This window comes from Pyxicephalus adspersus, chromosome W (genome assembly GCF_032062135.1).
Source record: "Pyxicephalus adspersus chromosome W, UCB_Pads_2.0, whole genome shotgun sequence".
NCBI classification, from domain to species: Eukaryota; Metazoa; Chordata; class Amphibia; order Anura; family Pyxicephalidae; genus Pyxicephalus; species Pyxicephalus adspersus.
Genome location: NC_092870.1, coordinates 13,789,143 through 13,808,675, shown reverse-complemented (window position 1 = coordinate 13,808,675; position 19,533 = coordinate 13,789,143). Strand labels below are relative to the sequence as shown.

At 39.8% G+C, this 19,533-nt stretch overlaps 1 protein-coding gene across 3 annotated transcripts in view; it reads left to right on the top strand.

Moving 5' to 3' along the window:
* The window catches only part of LOC140342781 (IQ motif and SEC7 domain-containing protein 2-like), a 418,938-nt gene extending 410,270 nt beyond the window's left edge, over positions 1-8,668 (top strand). For 2 of the 3 annotated variants that reach the window (XM_072429132.1, XM_072429133.1), the window contains 2 exons: positions 2,862-2,911; positions 3,936-8,668. In XM_072429132.1, the coding sequence (XP_072285233.1) occupies positions 2,862-2,911; positions 3,936-4,847 (962 nt within the window). In that variant the 3' untranslated portion in view covers positions 4,848-8,668. The remainder of the gene's footprint in view (positions 1-2,861; positions 2,912-3,935) is intronic. The other variant, XM_072429134.1, reaches the window with a different exon arrangement.
* Positions 8,669-19,533: the final 10,865 nt, after the last annotated feature.

The following is a 19,533-nucleotide window of genomic DNA, read 5'->3' as shown; positions in this document are numbered from 1 at the left end:
CAGCACACAAATAAATATCATTATGATGATTTCTGGGCTCTCCGCATACCATAGGTACACCAAATTTCAAACTTTTCAGTTTTCCATTTTTCCACTGACGTAGACATTCTACACAAGCTTTGCATACCATATGGTGAGCCCAATACTTATCTTTGGTCCCCCAGTTTAATACCAAAATATGCAAGATGCTTTTCACAAATTCTTAATGTTTCTTCTCTGTTTTTGCTGAGAATATTCACCACAAATACAAAATACAATGGGGTCTTGGTCTTGAAATAACTTCTGGAAGAACTCATATTTCTGTAAAAAAAAGAAAATGTATGAATAAAAAGAAGGCCAAAGAAAGTTTCATGAAAATAATGCTACATTTATATATAAAATGCAAAACATTGGTGTAAATAAAGATTGATAATAATATGCCTTGTTAACATTTGTTGTTGGTAAAATTGTCTATTCTGATTCCTGTATCACAAGAACTAGAGCCAATTCAATGGAACCGATGTCATTTCTGGATTCAGCAGACCTGAAATACACCAAATATATTTAAAAATCCTTGGCAAGTGAAAAGAAATTTTGTTTTGTTGAGCTGTGCTATGTAACTATGTAAGAAATAAGTAGCATGTAGAAGAAAATAAATCTGACAGGGTCTGTCATTCAGAATCTCAGGATAAATAACACCAACTACGCTCATCAACCCCCCTAGCGGTAATCCTGAGCGTGACTCGGGGTGGATTTTACTTGGATTTTACTATACAGTTACATTACATGTTTAAATATTTTTTATTTTTTTTAACAGATTTTTGTGTTTTGTTATTTAAAGATTATTATTAATAAATGTATTAACTATCAGTGAGTTATGCCTAAGAATTACAGCCTACAATGAAAAAAATACATTTCCATGCAAAAAAACTGTACCGCTTTTTGCATGGAAATTTTGAGGGAATTAGACCGCTAGGGAGGTTAATCACTGATTTCGCGAAAAGCGGTAATCGCTAAAAACATGAAAAAAATCACTTACCTTGTTCCGTTGGCAACCTGCTGGTCCCTGCAGGTCCTCGGGACACGTCTTCTTCCTCCGATGTTCAGCCAACGAATACAGTGACATTCCCCGGGGCTTCCCATGATGTCGGTGTGGGCAGGAGGAGCGGCGGGAAATTCAAATAATTTAGTATTGGATTCTATACAAATTAGCTGTATTGAGTTCAATACAAAGAAACCTTTATATAATATATATATAATTATATTATATATATATATTATACACGCTACTGTACACTTATATTACAGGTTTTAGTATTTTTATGCACCCTTGTTTTAACAGATTGTTTTTATTTTTTTTATTTAAAGTTTTGTTAAATTTATTAAATATTGGACATATTTTGGTGAGTTATGCCTAAGAATTATAGGCCTACAATGTAAAATAAATTTCCATGCAAAACAATGTAACGCTTTTTGCATGAAAATTTGAACAGAATTAGAACGCTGGGGGGGTTAAGCCAGTTCTCTATCCATTTACAGATTGACTTTTGTAAACCTATTGACCCTAACTTGCATATTACCCGTCTGTGGGGTACAGTGTCAAATGCTTTAGCAAAGTCCAAGTACACTATATCAACTGCTACTCCACTGTCTACCTGTTTACTTACTTCCTCATAAAAGAGTAAATTTATTTGACAACTTTGGTCTTTCTTGAAGCTATGCTTACCATCACCTATCTATTTAGGTGCAAACCATCTCTGGCATATAGGTTGTACCCCAATAAAAAGTCAGCCCAGTGCTCTAAGCACCCAAACCCTTACCTTACACTCATTTTCCCAGTTACAATGTTTGTTTTCAAGGAGTTTTAAAACTTTACTTACAGTTTGTAGTTCCTATAAAGATGTAATTCTTTTTGTTTTCAAACTACTGTGTTTTCTAACTCCACTTATTCCCAGCCACTTGTTTCATCAGCCAAAAGTGAGTCTGCCCTGAACCTAAATCACCTGTGAAACCTTGACCACTCCCCCTTAGAGGTCAGCAAGGAAAGAGGAAAAAAAGCTATTTTAAAAAAAAAAACTGACATTCAAACAGACACAACTCCAAATGCACAATATCAGAAAACTGTGTTTTCTAACTCCACTTGATTCCAAGCCACTTGTTTCACCAGCCAAGAGTGAGTATTTCTGCCTTTACAGCTTGTAAACTGCATTAGGGAAAATGTAGTAGTGTACTCTTACAAACATAGAAATACATGGCTGTGATTATAGTGTAAGAGATAAACAGTCTTCATCCGCCAGCTCTCACCTACTGTTATCATGTTTCTGTAGTACAGTCCCTAATGTATGGATCGGAACCGCAGCATGCCATGACGCACACAAGCGGACTGTTTTTCAACAGCTTGCAGTCCCTTGAGGTGTTAAAATGTGCTTTGTATCCAGGCAGCATGCTTTGTATTATATGTGTTTTATATTTCTCAATGTTTTCTACATTTGTCTGCCTTTTATTTGGTGTTTTCATTCCTGTGCACATTCATCTGTCTTTGATTATGCAAATCTATCAGTTAGTCCTACCTTGTTTATCCAATGGCATCTCATTCTTTCCCACCTTTTTACCCTTCGGGCCTGATTTATTAAAGCTCCCCAAGGCTGGAGAGAATACACTTTCATCAGTGAAGCTGGGTGATCCACCAAATCTGGAATGGATTTCCTAAAAATGATTTGCTATTTGTTAGCAAATGTTTTCAATCCTGGACCAGATCCGTTCAAGGTTTGCTTTACCCATCTCCAGCCTTGGAGAGCTTTAAAAAATCCGACCCATTATATTAACTTTTTTCTTCTTCCTCCTGTCCTTTAATGCTTGCTTGTTACTAACTTGGTGCTTAGGTAAAAGAGGAAGGCGTAACAGCGCTGGATCTTTGGACAGCACCATTGAAGTAAGTGTTGAGATCGAGCTGCATGTTTGTGTTGTAGTGTGTGTACATGCAGTCAGTCTCCTAACTGAATTTTTCAGTGTTGTGAGGTTACATGAGTCACTGCTACTGTCATGTTGTTGTTTCATTGGTTGAATGTCTAGACCAGAGGTCCCCAACCCCCAGCCGTGTGACAGGTGGGCCGCAAGAGCACGGAGACCAGCGGTGCTCTGCGGCTCTGGCTGGTGCACCCCCCAGCGGGGGGAGGAGAAGGACCCCACTTGGGGGGGCGCAGCGGCCAGAGTCGTGGACCATGTCTCCTGTATGGTTAGCAGACTCAGGGAAGTAGGCAGTTGTGTCTCTGAAACCAAAGTGGGTGGGTTCTGGCATTATGACATCACTCAAGGGGAGGTTTCTTCCTCTTTGAGTGACACAGGACTCAGGACCGTGCATGCAAAAGGTTGGATTTTTCAGATATTGTCTGAAGGGCCCTTTAATGCATTGAGCAAAGGGGGTGGTAAAAGCGGAGCGAGTTCTACACTTGAGTTCTCAACTCCACCCTCTTGTCGTTTTCCATGCTTTTTTTTTTTAATTCAGTGACCATAAGGACAGCAGAACAGAGACTTCTGTATTAGAGCCATGTGACAATCAGGATGCTGTCACTGCGGGAACTTGTCAGCAATAAGATTTCTAAAGCAACCATTTGCCTGGTGTCACCCTTATAGTGACTGAAATGCTCCAGAGCCAAACTTGCCTGGAAGGAAGCAAAAGCAGCGTGGTACCTTTCTGGTCCAGCAAACAAGGTTGACACAAAATGTAGTAACATTTAATGGATGAGGCTGACCTAGTAAGGTTTTTTCTGGCCAGAGATCTTATTGACTAAATTATTTTAACTATTGGGTGATTCAAGCAATTGGCACCTCTCCATAACCACAATATCAGTTTGGATGGACAGACCCTTTAATTTTTACCGTTATGGTTATAGTTGTAATGGTTAAACATGTTTGGTACTGACATGCAGTTTTTTTTTTTTTTTTTACTTTTCCAGGGATCTATTATTAGCAGCCCTCATCCTTATCAGCGACTTCCTGCTCCACCACCACCTCCATCTCCAGAGGAGTACAAGGCTCCTAGACCAGTCTCCAACTCTTCCTCATTCCTGGGCTCTCTGTTTGGAAGTAAAAGAGGAAAGGGACCCTTCCAAAACATGCCTCCATCCTCATTGCCACCGCATCCCCACACTCCTCCAGGAATTGATGGACAATCCAAAATCCAGGCTCTTCACGCTCAGTTCTGCCACAACCAGGGGGCACTAGCTCAGCCCCCACCACCTTATCACTCTCAAGCCCCAGCCTCTACACCACCTCAGCAGCCTCTTAAGCCACCTTCTCATTGTTACCATGTGCCAACATCCTCAGTTCAGTTTACACTGCAGCATCCAAACCAGCAAAAGAGACCAGCTGTAGGAGGACCACCCATCATCCCCAGCTCCCCCCACCCACTATACACCGTGCATGGCAGGCACACTTCAAACCAACCACAGCCCCCCATGTATGGATCTGAACCTCAGCATGCCATGATGCACACCTACCCCCAGCATGTTCACCAATCCATGCAGAAACAGCCCCCAAAGCACTTTGTATTTACACATCACCCTTCTCAAATGCCCCCTCAACAGCAACGTCCCCCTCAGTCTCAGTATAATCAGCAACATCCAATGCAACATAGCCAGCATAACCAGTCTCCTTGCTCACCATTGTCCCCTATCCCACCACATCCCTCCTACCCTCCTCTTCCTCCACCATCTCCACATACACCTCACACTCCACTGACCCCTCATTCCCCTTTGCCTCCAACATCCCCTCTCCCTCAGCATGGTTTCCACCATCCTATGGGAACAAACACATCTCAAGGCAATCCTAAACAAAAAACAGTCAACAGAATCAGTACGGTGGTGTGAGAGCCTGGCTCTGTTGTGTGAGGGGCCAACACATCTATGGAATCTAGGGATGATGTACCAGCATTCATACTGGGGACTGTATCTAAGATCCCATTATTCCTTCCTCAGCTACATCAACGCTCCTCGGCACTTACCAGGACAGAACAGCATCTAGTGACACCTTCACTGGAACTCTCTTATTGGCATGTAGAGAACAGAGTTCTAAGCCCTGATATAATTGCTGTCCTTTCATTTTCTTCTCTGCACAGGATTCCTTTTCTTTTTTATTGGTTAATTTCTCTGTTACAAGGCTCCAAGCTAATCCAGCTCATGTGTGTATAAAGACTGTGATTGATTAGGTAAAGGTGACAACCCAGAGTGATTTGTGTAGTTTTACTGGAGACTGCTGTAATTGTTTTAATATCCTTTAAGTAGTTTAATAGGTCTGCAAGGGGCAGGCATGTGTGGTGGCAGTATACCTGTGTAATTCAAAAGAAAATGGGATTGCTGGGTCAGGCCTGACTCTGCTGCTACTGGTAAAGGGGCCTTTGAATATAAGAGTGACTGGCCAGGTGCCTATGAGTGCAGGAAGAACCACCATGGGCTTGGGAGCTTTAGAACAAGGTTGCAGCTTCACTTCCTTTCATTTCATTGTGAAGATGTGTGGTCCAGGTTATAAACTCCTAAGTGATGTAGGGAATTGACCCCTTCAAAACTACATACAATGTATGTGTGTGTATATATATATATATATATATATATATATATATATATAACATGTAATTCCTTTGTATGAGGTAGAATGTCTGCTTCAATTTTAGAACTTCTGAGATGTTCTATGATGTGAAAAGTTTCAGAATAACCACAAAATATCAGCTAACTCAGCAAACAAAACAGGTTCACAGAAGCGATGCCATTGCCTTTGCACATTGAAAGTAGCCAGATTGTGACTCTGGCCTCAGTGATGTCATTATTTCTTTGTCACAGCTCACAGATTAGATGCAACCGAAAGTAGGTAATGGATCCACTTTAAATCCCTTAAACAGAAAAGTTATACCCCAGATGTAAACCGGGTATGTGTGTCTTTTTTAAAATCCAAAATGCATGGTAGGTATAGCTTTGCACTGGACCTTTAAAATGGAATGCAAAATCAGTGCAGGCTCATTGCTGTGTGATCCTTGTATTTGAAAGAAAAATTTCTAAGGTGCCAGTAACGAAAGAACAAATTGTGTTTCCTTTATGTTATACCCTTTCTTGAGAGCTGTATCTTTACCAAGTCTCTATTCGCTTAATAATCACACAGATCCTAAATAATAAGATATTTATTAACAGAGAAAAAGAAATAACAAATATACAATAAATATTTAGGAGAATCTAAAGAATGGTTATAAAGACAAAGTAAAATTATACATTAAGCAAAGAGTCCGTCCTCTATATCCTGTACCCTGGCTGGGCTCTAAAGTAAGAGAAAGATTTGGGGTCTGTTGTACCTTTGTATTATATTCAGGAACCCTTTTTACTTTCAGCCACACCCATGCATCCACCCCTTACTCAGGTGATTGGTAAAGTCTTTGAAGTCGATCCTTCCATACACAAACCCATACCTCAAGCCTGGTATAGTGTTATCGTCCTGTTCAAGGAGGTGTTATCTTTCCTTCTAGTTCCTTGGTTCCAACCTCCAGCTGGAATCATCCTGCTTAATTTGCCCTCATTGCCATTTTAAAGGAGACCCCGTCAAGGCTCACCAACATTCATATTGAATACATCATTTCAAATGGAAAATGCATAAGAGCTGATTCTATACAACTAATGTTGTGCACTTCAACTGTTTTAGATCACTAAAATATTGGCCTCTTAAAGGCATTGTTACCTATTTTTCCAAAACCAATGCAAATCCAAGCAGATTTATAGCGTTTGCCATAATTATTTTCACCAACCGCAGCACAAAAAGCAGGATTGCTTCCAGCCAGCCTCATTGCAAAGTTTTGGGTTGAAGTGAAGACTAGAACTAAAATTGGAACTAGAAATTTGCTTAGTTCAATCCTGTATGACACTACCATTGGGATACTTTTTGAGGCTCTTGCCTTACAGAGTTGTGACAGAGTAGTGCTGCTCAATTCCCTCCTTAGCTTAGTGAACTGCCAAATTGTTTAAATCGCCTTTTTATGTACACTTCTCACTGGCTTTCTCTTCTGTAATGTGGTGATGGCAGCAGTTTTTATATTTGAGAATGGAAAAGGTGAATGTCTTTAAGCAGAATCACCGTTTTGTGTTTCAAATGATGAGCAGTCACGTATACCTTGCTAATAGGTTAAACAAAAAATGAGAAAAAGATCAAGGTTAGAAAGTAACGTAAACATTTTTTAATGCCAGAGTCCTGATAACTATGTTGCAAATCTTACTAGTAGGATCCCCCTCCTCCTCCAGAGAAAAAAAGGATTATTCATACAACAATGCTGTTATGTGATTTCCATGTAACAGATCCCTAGTGGTCCTAGTGGTGTAGTTTTTTTTTTAGCATGAACTTTTTGTAGCTTGTTGGACACTCAATGACTAAGGGCGTTAATATGAAACTGAAATAGCCTCTACACTTCTAGAAAGACTTTCAGAAGCATTTAAATGCTGGTCAGATACAGATGTTAAATGAGACCTAGCTTATAATTACCATTTTAATTTATCCAAAGGATGTTCGGTAGAAATGTGGTAAGGAATCTGTACAGGCCACTCAAGTTCATCCACCCCAAATTCTACAAACCATGCAGAGCTAACATAAGCACAGGGACAAATTCAAGCTGAAACAAAAAAGGGTTATGCCCAATGTTTGGAAGCAGTAGTCTCATTTTCCTTATATTTACAGTATATGCATTAACAGATCTTCATTGCAAACACCTAAACTTAAACACTTAAAGGGATTTCTACATAGTTTTGGCAATATAACATTTGTCTCCAACTTTTCTTGCTAGGATTTAGTGAAAATTATATTCTTCCTCATTATAGAAATTCTAACAGAGGTAATGAGATGCCATTATTAATTAATTTTAATGGCTTCAGGACTTGGACCCCCCTTTTAAATGTTGATAGGGATAATCCAAGGCTGCAGTATCCAGGAAATACAAGATGATAGCATAACATTCAAGTATCCAGCGACATAAGCTGAAATATAAGTTTTGAGTCAAGTTGGCATTAAAAATAAATTTGTGTCTTACAGTTTTGGCGGTGACATGGAGTACTTCCTACTCCAGAGACGTATCTTTACTACTCACAGTCAGGAGAATCTTACACAATATTCATTTGTATAGATTACAGTTTACAACTAATCACCAATACCATTTTGTAAACCACTCCTTTATAAAATAATATTATTAATGGTATGCTTTAAAAAGGCCATACAGTAGATTTGTGACATAGTAACTGCACTTTAAATGTGATAACAATGTAGCCATCAGTAGTTTTCTCAGAATAGGTAGCTATAGGTGAATATTGCCATTTTATTATGACTTTTTATACATTTTATTGACCATAACACATAACACATCTCCCCTTTCTGCGTGGTATAAACATAAATGCTTAGGCAACCCAAATGTTTAGACTAAAATTTCTGGAAAAAAAAAATCTGCAAAATTGTCAATGAAAGTGTCAGATCTTCCAAGAGAGATACATAGCATTTACATTTGTTTTTTGTAAGTCAGATATCGCCTGCATGGTACAGACTACTTTTTAATATGCAGACATGTATGACATGAGTACACCTGATGTCTGGTGTAAGAGCTTCTAGGCAGATCTTTGGAAAACAAGAGCCATAGCATATCCCTTGTCTTATTGGGAATAAAAGGAGAGCGCTACATTGTTTGTGTGTTATTTGTTTTGCCAAAAATACAGCAAAATAATGAAAGGGTGAACATTTTGTTTGCCATAAAAAAAAAAATGTATGTATGCACCAATATTGGGTGGGTCTATAGGTACTTATCCCCAATGTTTAAAGCAGAAATCAGAACTCCATTTAAATGACTAGAGCTTCGGATTGCTAATTTAGGGTAAGTCTAGTATGGCAATAAATCACTGAATAATGCCAAAAAAAACTAATCACCCCTTTAGAAAATGTGGCTTTATACTAAAAGTGGTGCTAATAAAAAATGAGGAAAAGAAGACAATTGACAGCTACTTTTGGTTAAATAGGCACCAATGTAATTTAGGCATTCTAGGAAGCCCTCATTTTTTTCCTAGCCTTGATTGTTGTTGTTCATAGAACCCTCGAAGACATGTGATTAGGGAAAAAAAATAAAAATAAAAGCATGTTGAAGCACAATCATTTTGACCCTCTCCTTTTTATAACTTTAATCCCTAATGCACTTGACTAGAATTCAAAGCTCCACCCTTCCTGTAAAGCACTCCCCATCATACCTCTGTGGTATGGCTGGTATAGAAGTCTATACCTCTAGGGTACACACAGAGGTGAGAGAAAAAAATAGTTTTTTTTTCTGGATTTTGTACAAATGACTGTCCATACATCTACCTTTTAGAGTGCCAGAGCACCTGTGTAGTCTTAACTAGTGCAGTTTTACAATGAATGTTGACTATCTTCTAATAAAATATAAATAAGTTAAAGCCTAACTTCACCTAAGAGTAGGTTTGAACTTCTGGCATTTTTTTTTTGCACCAGATGCTCCAACAATAGTCAGCCATCATATGTACATCCCATCTACCCTGATACCGTCCTTCAATGACCTTCAGATCTTGGGGGAATCATTCACCTTGCTCATCACTGACTTCCTTTGTCCACATGCGTACACCCTCCACACACTGTTTTCAAACCTTATGAGGGGCCCAAGACTTATCTTGATCACCAAGTTTAACTTTAAAATATGCTAAATATGCTTGCGCTACAAATTTAGTGATGTTTGCCCTTTTGACTGGAAATAATGAAACTGCCACAGATATAACAAAATAAATCAGGGTTGTTTAGGCACGATGAAAAACAGCAAAACCAGACATGATGTGAAAGAAAAGAAATACGTGAGTAAGCAGAAAAATAAATTTTGCCTATTCACCACGTGGAGCAGCGCACAACCTTTGAACACACTTTCCTGCGTGTAAATGAATAGCCTATACAAATCCACACTACAGTAATCGCATTAATATAAGCGGTAGAGAAAAAACCTGACGTGATAGAAGAAAACTAACTGCACTTTCAGAATCAGCATACCTATTTTAGTGTAAATAAGTCTAAAATTTTTATAAGCTTAAAAATTGTTCCCCAGTGTATTTGAACTAAATAATTGTCATTGCACTTCCATCCTTAATCAGGTGCATGATAACATTCTCTCTCTCTATCTTTCTTGCTCTCATTCCCTCTCTTTATGTTATTCTGTCTCTCTCTTTCTCACTTTTTATTTTTATCTCTTTATCTTTCTCTCCCCCCCCCCCCGCTCTATCTCTCTCTTCCTCCCCTCTCTCTCTACCCCTTCTCTCTCTCTCGCTCCACATAATGTCTGGTAGGGGAAGCAACGCGCTCCACATAATGTCTAGTAGGGGGAAGCAACGCGCTCCTCATAATGTCTGGTGGGGGGACAACACACTCCACAAAATGTTTCTTGTGGGGGTGGGGGGCTGTTCACCGCACTCCACGGAAGGGAATGCCAATGCTGGATTTTTGTGGTGGTGGACCTGATCTGTATCTATGACATCAGCATAAACCAATCATAGAAGACAACACACTAAATAACTGGTTAGAGAATCTGGCCGGGGGATGAGCAGTGAGGGAGGGATGTGGGTGGAGGAGGTCAGGAGTGGATGCTATACACAAGGTGGCCGCTTCCATACATATAATAAATGTTTCATTTTTCATTGATGTAAACTGACATAGCCAGCACAACTAAGGGGTCTGCTTTAAGTGGATTCCAGATTCTAAGTAAGTCCTGCATAAGCCCGCACAAATACGGCCATGTGTGAAAGAGGCTTAGGTGGCGGGGTGAAGGTCTAGTTTTTGCCAGAAACCCACAGTGATCAGACAGGTAAGATGCATTTTGCTATTGCAGAAAGATCCCATTCTGCAATAGTGACCTGCCTAATCATACAAACTTGAAAGCCTAGTTCAGATGAGAGGTAAATCCACCACATAGGTGCATGTATGCATACCAGAAGCAGTGGGAGTTGTTAAAATGTCATGTGTGTACAAATAGATTTGCAGGCATTGCCAAGTGGTATCTTAGAAGCAACATGTCGCTTCTCAGTGGGGTTTACCATACAACCACATCTACTGGCTTCAATAGAATGATTTGCAGCTGGGTCGCAATACCTTCCATATTTAAATAAATTGAATCAATTTTATAATGTCCCATGAGGTTGCGGTGCCGTAAGCACAGGACAAATACAACCACTGTGGTTGCCCATCCCAAACTGACCTAAGCACTGACATACATGTTACAGTCAATGTACACAATCTCCTCTTTATCAAAAAACACGTATGTAATGCAAAGGCCAGCCACACTGGATAAAGATTGATCTGTTTTTTTTTTGGTAGGTCCACCTATGTAGTTATATCTAAAGCTGATTATACACTGACATTGTCATTTGTATGGTAAGGTTTAGTAATTACATTACCATTTTGGATGAGTTTACAAAGGTATTTAGCTCTGTCTGTAGCTACGATAGTATGCAAGGAGAGTAAGCAGTGGCTAACCAATGTCACTTTAATGTTATTTAATATAGATTAGGGGGTTTTGTTTGCTTGTGTGCTTGTTTTTTTGCTACGAGCATGAGTTGGGTTAGGAAACTCGGTGTCACTTTCCATGGCACTGTGATGGGATCGAGTGCTTGTCATTTCAGACTAATAAATACCCAGATTCAATGAACAAGTAATGTATGTTCTATGGTTATATTAAATTATAGATTCATATGGTATTATTTTATTAATTTTTTTCTTCATTTTACAGCTTTAATTGGACAGCATTTGTTTCCTCCAAGTATCACCAAGAATGTTTAGCATATAAAACTATGGTTCCACAGAGCAGATCAGTATTTTTTGTATTTTTTTTTTTTTAATTAAAGATATTTATTAAAGCAGATCTACATACATTGAGTATAATTTAAAATGTATGTGCATTTTTACACATAAAGGATGAACAACATTGCATAGTCCATTACTAAATTACTTCATGCTTAGTTCTTAACTTATTTACTGCAATACATTTTCTGCTTATTTGTGTCTGCAGTATTTCATGTATACATGTAGTGCGAGAAATACATAGGCAGCCCTTTCTGACCTCCCTGTGAAAATTCTTCTTAACTGGAGGGCTCAGAGTTCAAGACTGTATGCAGCAAGAGAAGTCTAAGAAAAGTCAGAAACCCTATGGTGTATATGGGTGTTATAGTAGGCAATTGAATCAAAAAGTTTTCTTTCAGATTCTGGCTCAGCAGTGACACCAAGCAATCATTCTTTTTCTAGAAGTTGGTGGTAACACCCATTTTTGATTTCCTGGTTTATGTTTTTTTTTATGGCATAATAAAACTGCTGCATTGTAGTAATACAGTAAAGAACATTCAGTTCAGTTCATTCTTAATGGCACCCTAAAGTACTTTAGGGAATGATGTCCTTTGCAGTGCAACATGTACAGTGTTCTGCCTGATGGCACATGCTCCTTCAAGATTTGTTGGGTTGCCCATTCATAGTTGACACTGTTATGAAAGGGCCTTCAATGACATCCAAAATATATAAAAACACACACCAAAAAACGTCAGTGGGGGCAGGGGCAGGTGGCTAGCAATGGTGGCTGTGATGTTGCAACCCCCTGCAGCTCTGTGCCTGACCCTGCTGTTTTACAGTTCAGCTGTTATCACACCCTACCATTCCTCACTTGCCCCCCCCTCCCCTCACTAAGCTGGGGAGATGCAGTACTCTTGCCTAATTCAAGCAGCCATCCTGCACGGGTCTCCCACAGTATTTTTGTGGTGTAGAGACCCAGGGCCTCCAGATTTTCAATCAAAGATGGTGCCCACACATCCTGCAGGCCTGTGAGCCTGTGTCTCCCTCTGCACGGATTTTTTACTACAAATTCATACAACTCTACTTCAAGCTCGCCCAGGAAACTACCCAAGGTTGCCTCTACCACAACTGCAGAAGTAATATCAGGGTTGGAGGACAGCCAGAGGCTACCTTATCTTTAGATCTTAAAGCTACCATCACTGCTATCTTCAATATCCTATTGGATAAACCCCTGACAACCGCCCTGGAGATTAAGTACATCAGGTCCCTGACTCCATGTCACAGTCATCTGCTATGCCCAGTGATGTGATCTGTAGAGTTCACTGTTTTTGCTGTAACAATTATGTGAAAAGCATGGCTCGAAGGCCCATTTGATTTTGATGGCGGTCAAATCCACCTACTGCTAGATCTGCTTGCTACTTGACTTAATTAAGTACTGTCATGCTACATACACTTGGTGTAACGATCTCTACTTAGTGAGACAAACTAATGTTTCACTTTTTGGATAACGACTGAACCTTTTTTCCATCTCCTGGATACTACTGAATGCCATACAGTTTGCTACTAGCTTACTCTCATTTACTGATGATTATTACTGTCATCTGATATGATATGGGTACTGTTATGGCCGGGAGATCTGCTCTTCTGTGTGATTTATGCTAGCAAAAGGTACATATTGCCTTTCTACAAGAAACAGACTTTACCCCCCCCTAGCGTTCTAATTCTGTCAGTTTTTTGATGCAAAAAGTGATCCTATTTTTTTTGCATAGAAATTTTTGTTTATATTGTGGGCCTGTAATTCTTAGGATTAACTCCCGGGTATGATAATTATATTTATTATATTATAATCATAAATTTTAATATAATACATAATTATAAATAATAATTTTTAAAAATAATGAAATAATAGACAACAATGTAATCTTAAAATAAAATATAAAATTACAAATGTACTTATTTTTATTTCATGTTGTGTGGTGTTTTTGTACTGTAAAAACCATTTAATAGCGGATTACATTGTAATCTGCTTTTAAATTTCCCTCCCAGACCCACCCCCATACATCACCAATCACATCACTGGAAGATGACTCCTCCTCCGGGGTGATGTGAGTGGGGATTTCCCGTCTGTCTCACACAGACGCTGGAGCTGCTCTGCATCTTCAGAGAGATGCAAAGCACAATGCAGGACTTCTGGTGACCACCCCCGGAATTTGCTATTGCTGCTGGCATCTGCAGTGAGATGTGAAGCACAATGCAGAAGTCCTGCATTGTGCTTTGCATCTCTCTGCTGATGTGAGCAACGGCGTGGCCGGGACCCGGGTGGTATTTAAAAGCAGATAAACTTCCCGCCCGGCCACACCCCCCAACGGACCGGCGCCCCGGCATCACAGCGGGACCATCAGATCGCCGCTGGAGCGCGGGGCAAAGGTAAGGGGGGCTTCTAAAGTTACCCCGAGTATGACTCGGGATTACCGCTTATTGCATGTAAAAGCCACCCCGAGTCACACTCGGGATTACCGCTAGGGGGTTAAGAGAAGTAAGTTATCCAAACTCACAGACTGATCCTATACCTGGGCATATCATGGGTCCACGTGTGATGCCAGACCCAGGGGAGTGAATGTTGTACTCTCTAAACACAGCTGGCAATTTAAAGACCAATGGTCAGACCAATTAGGATGCTGATGGTAGAATGTTTTTTCTGAAAAGAGTCATTGGTTCTATTTTAGTTACATATGCAACAATTTATGCCCCTAATTATCCCCAACTCCAATTTTTTGAGACAGCACTTCAACACCTATCATGATTCCTAGAGGAAGTTTGTGTCTTAGGAGGAGACTTCCAGCCACCAGTTTGCCATGCCTCTATCTCACAAGGTTAGAGAAGGATTTTACATTCTACTTTCTTGTTCACAAATCTTTTATGAGGATTTACTTTTTTCTGATGAGATATACAGATTTACCCTTTTTAACACAATCTGGCATTGGAAACATCCCCCTTTCTGACCATGAACCCATTCACTTTACAGTTAAAGTATATGTATCCCCTGAAGGAGACAAATTATGACACTCTTATGAGAGCCTGCTTCAGGACAATGTGGTAATAATAGATCTAACTGCACAATTAAAACTCTTATTTGAGCAGAATTCTATTGTATATGTACACCCAGCAGTCTGGGCCGCACACAAACCTTTCATGCGGGGGATCCTGATTAGCCATGGAACACGTTGCAAAAAAGAGCACGAGGTGTGTGAAATATCCCTTTTGCAGGTATTCAGATTCTAGAGTCCTCCCAGAAACAATTCAGTTTTGCTGACCTTGACTCCAAACTGTTAGAAGCTAGAGAAGCACTGCTAACTGTCTTGATAAGGCTAAAAATGCTTTGACAAAATGCTGACATACTTTTTTGGGGTTTGTAAACAAATGCAGTCGACTTTTAGCTAATGCTGTGTGATCTCAAAGAGGGCGCTCCTTTTGTGAAGTCTCCAAACTTGCATCTGCTTTCTCCTTAAAATGGGCTGTAGATGCAATTACGGATTTCAAAAGATCTTTTGTGTCTTTTTGCCTTTAACTCCTGCATCGCTTACGTCAAGAGGTCTCTATATAGAATACAGGCACCTTTTTGTGTTTCATCCATTGTAAACTTCAGAAAATAGTGGTACAGTCTAATGTACTCCAGGCCCTACCTATTGCTGTTCCCTCAGTGTGAATCACACTGCCATGGTGTAATGATAGTATACCCCCTCTCTCTGCTCTCATCCAGCTGTTGGAACATCTCTTTGTTCACCAAACTAGTAATGCTGACCAATATCTTAACCCCACTATCCCCATTCTTTCCTATACTTGGCAACCCTACCTTTTTGTCCCAGCCTGGTGGACTCTGGATACAGATACTTAGCAGAGCAAGCCACTTCATTTTGTTATTTTTTTTTATCACAGAACCTCTAGGCCCTCCATATCAGAGATGAAAGATGATCTTGAGTTTGCTCCACTGGGTTTCTGGCACATTATCCTGCTCAGACATTTTATACACTTTCTTCCATCACCAGACCAATTTCTCTGTTCTTTTACTGTTTTGGAGCAATTTTGTTCAGGTCATGGTCTTGTACATCAGGCAGCGTCCTTGCTATTTTCGGCCATGATTGTTCCAGAACCTGATTCAATTGTACTTACAAAGATGGGAAAGGGACTTGGGTATGGTGCAAAAACAAATCTCCATGTTGTTTCTCTATGCCCATAAGTCCTCTATAAGTACTGCCTACCAAGACCAAAATCCTCAGTCGATTATATAGAATCCTGACACTTTTATCCAGTTTTTTATTGTAGAAGTCCCAAAGGTGTTGATACTGCAACGAAGGGGTAGGTATGCTCCTTTATATTTTTTTGGACTGTCTCAAAAAAAAAATTTTGTTCTCAGGTTTATCACAGTATGCAAAAATTTGAATGAGCTTGCATTCTTCGTGCTTCTCCAGTCCTGCCTACTGTAATTTTCTGCTCACTTGCCAGGATAATACGGCTCGGGCATGTATTCCAGCTTCTGGAGTCAACTGGGGACCCCTACTGTAGCTTTATGGTTCTCTAAATTATATATATCCAGGGTTTTTCCCATCCAGTGGTTCCTATCTTTATACTGGACCTCACCCCTAAGAAAATGATGAGGTTAGTCTACTGGATGGGAATTAGTGTTGTTATATATGAGCAGGCTATTTCCTATCCTTATACTGAACCTTACCACTAAGGGACATGAAAAGGTCCTTGTACTTGATGGAAATAGCCTGTTCATATATAAGTGGGCTATTACTTATCCAAATACTGGACCTGACCACTAAGGAATGATGAGGTCCTTGTACTGGATGGGTTTTAGGGCAATCTTCTACTCTGATCCCCGATCAGCTCTCCCTCTCTCTCTGATGGCTTCTGTTTACAGCGCTGAGAGAGAACGTAACACAGGCAGCTCAAGCATGTAGTTAGATCACTCTCAAAACGTTATTGTTTGCACACAGCTTATATACCAGTTCAAGGGCATGATGAGTGCATGATCACATGACTACAGACAATTAGCAGGCATGACAAATGTCCTTGTGGAGGATATTCATGTCAGGAGAACAGATAAATGGACAAAGGGAGGAAAGGGAGAGTTTCAAGGCAAAAAGGGGCGAGCAGACATTAGTTTACTGATGAGAAGAGTACAACTAGTTTCAACATAATTCAATCATCTACAAAACATAACAAAAGTACAAAAATCATTCATTTCAAGACTCAGCAAATTTCCTCTTATCCTTACATGTCCCTCTTTTTATCCTTCAAAAAGCATAACTACTTGGCCTCATACCTTTACATACAAATAGACAGCTTCAGGTTCTTGGGCATACATAACTTGAGGAAGCTGAGTGATTTTTGATTTGCATATTGACAATAACATAGGAGTAAATTGTACACAGCAGCATGCAAATATACATATACCAATGATAATAAAGATAAAAGCTATAAATTGCTTAATCTATATTCCAATGTTGGGAAACAGATTCCATAACCAATCAAACAACCCTAGATCACTATTTTGTTTAATATCCTGAGCAAAATCCTTAAGAGTGTTAATCGCATTGTGGAGAGATTGTAAATGATCCGTCATGTTAAAACAACACATTGCTGCAAAATGTTCACAACCAATATTAGGTTTAGGTAACAAATAATGGCTGCTCTATTTTGTAAGATGTCTTTCTTAGCGTTAGTATAATCAGTCAATCATCCGGATAGGGCAAGGGAAGTGTTATTAAGTCCCTTTGCTACTACACAAGCCAGGTGTGTGAATGTAGCTACTGAGAGTCCTGGGACACCTACGAGCTAAGGCCACAACTTCTGTTTTGGATAGTAAATGTAGGTCAGCTGAACATGTGTCACTTAGGGCTATGGAGGAACGTTTTATAGACAAGGGTGATAGTTGTTTCTTCTGACCCATGGCTAGGGCCATTCCTGAGAAAGTACAGGGCCCTCCGGAGATGTTAGCAGGGATATAATTATAAGTCGTGTTTCCACAGGACCACAACCAGCCTGTGGGTAATTTAACATGTTGATAATGGCTAGGGGACAGTTGAGTGGAATTACAGGGCATAGGGTTATGAACACCTCTGCAATCCTTTTCCATTCGGTTACATAAGCGAAGAGAGATGTAGAATTTTAAAGTTTGTGACTTTCTGTAATGGTAATGTCCTACAGTGGGGTATTTCAGAGGGGTTACAAGTCATACAGTAATATACATCTCCCTGGGTAATATTTATAGTATGTGTAAATATCTTAAACTTTTCCGGGGAATCATAGGTTTTACAGTTGTTACAAAAGTTATACGGGTTATGAAGTAAACATATATCACTTTCAGTAACATCAGTGTCATTGTAGATATTGTTAAAGACTCTAAGCAGTATACTGACTGGAGTGGAGACAGCAATCAAACAAGAAGTTACATATCTTAAGTACTTTGCATATCAGATAAGCAAAAACTAGAGCTATTATATATTTCTTTGGCAAGACGTTCCCATATGTTACCAAGGAAGTCTGTTCAATCACTATACTCAAACCCTCACCGGTGCATAGACAGGGTAGAGTCATTCTTTAGGCTATGGCTTGATTGGAGACAAATGAAGAGCAAATCTTGAGGGTGATAGTGGCAAGTTGTTGTGACCCAAACAAGGCAGAATATGATCATCAGGGCTCCAAAACCTGCTGGTACTTGTGGATCAAGAAGCATCATCCTGGCACTGGATCAGCGGTGCCTTTTTCACTCTTGAAGCGTTTATCCAGGTGGGTCCTCCACTGGTCAGCACGGCTGTTCTAGCTGATGGCTTGCACGGTGACCGGAGGTCCAAAGGTTGGATCCAAGGATTTGTGCTTGTGCAGAGCTTTGACCAACACTACGTCTCCGGGCTTGAATGGGTGCGTCGGTTGATCTGTGGGGAAAGGAAAAGAGAGAGAGATATCTCCGTAGTTGCTGTTCAATTTTTCAATTAACTTAGCTACATATTGATTCTGAATTTGTTGTATGTCCCCCAGTAGTAAGATAAGGGGTTCTTTGGCCCAAGGGGTGGGGAATGGACGTCCCATAAAAATTTCAAAGGATTATAGCTTATTAACTGGGTTGGGTGTCATTCTTATTTCAGCTGGTATGGCTGGTAGGTATTGGTCCCACTTATGGAATGTCCCTCCAGTTGCTTTCCTAAGTCTTTTAGTGTCTTATTCATCCTTTCTACTACTCCAGCACTCTGGGGGTGATATGGGATGTGGACCTTCCATTCTATGTTCATCATTTTTTAAATCGCCTGCGTTACTTTAGAAGTGAATGGAGTGCCATTGTCTGAGCTTATTCTCACTGGGCATCCAAATCTGGGGGTGATCTCCTTGCATAGTATCTTAGCTACTGTCCTTGCATTTTCTTTCTTGACTACAAAAGCTTCTACCCATCTGCTGAATCTATCTGTAATCACTAACATTATCTGACATCCATTGGAAGCCTTTGGCATGTGTGTAAAATCAATTTCTAACTCTTGTAATGGACCCTGTGGTGGTAACAAATGTTCATGTTGTCCTGTTTTCTTTCCTTGCACATTATTTCTGGCACATGTTAGACAACGGGAAAGTATGGCTTGTGTGTGTTCCTTTAAATTCTGGGCACAAAATTGCTTCTTTATTTCTTGTGTTGTGGTCTTAATGCTTTTGTGTCCTATACCATGGATT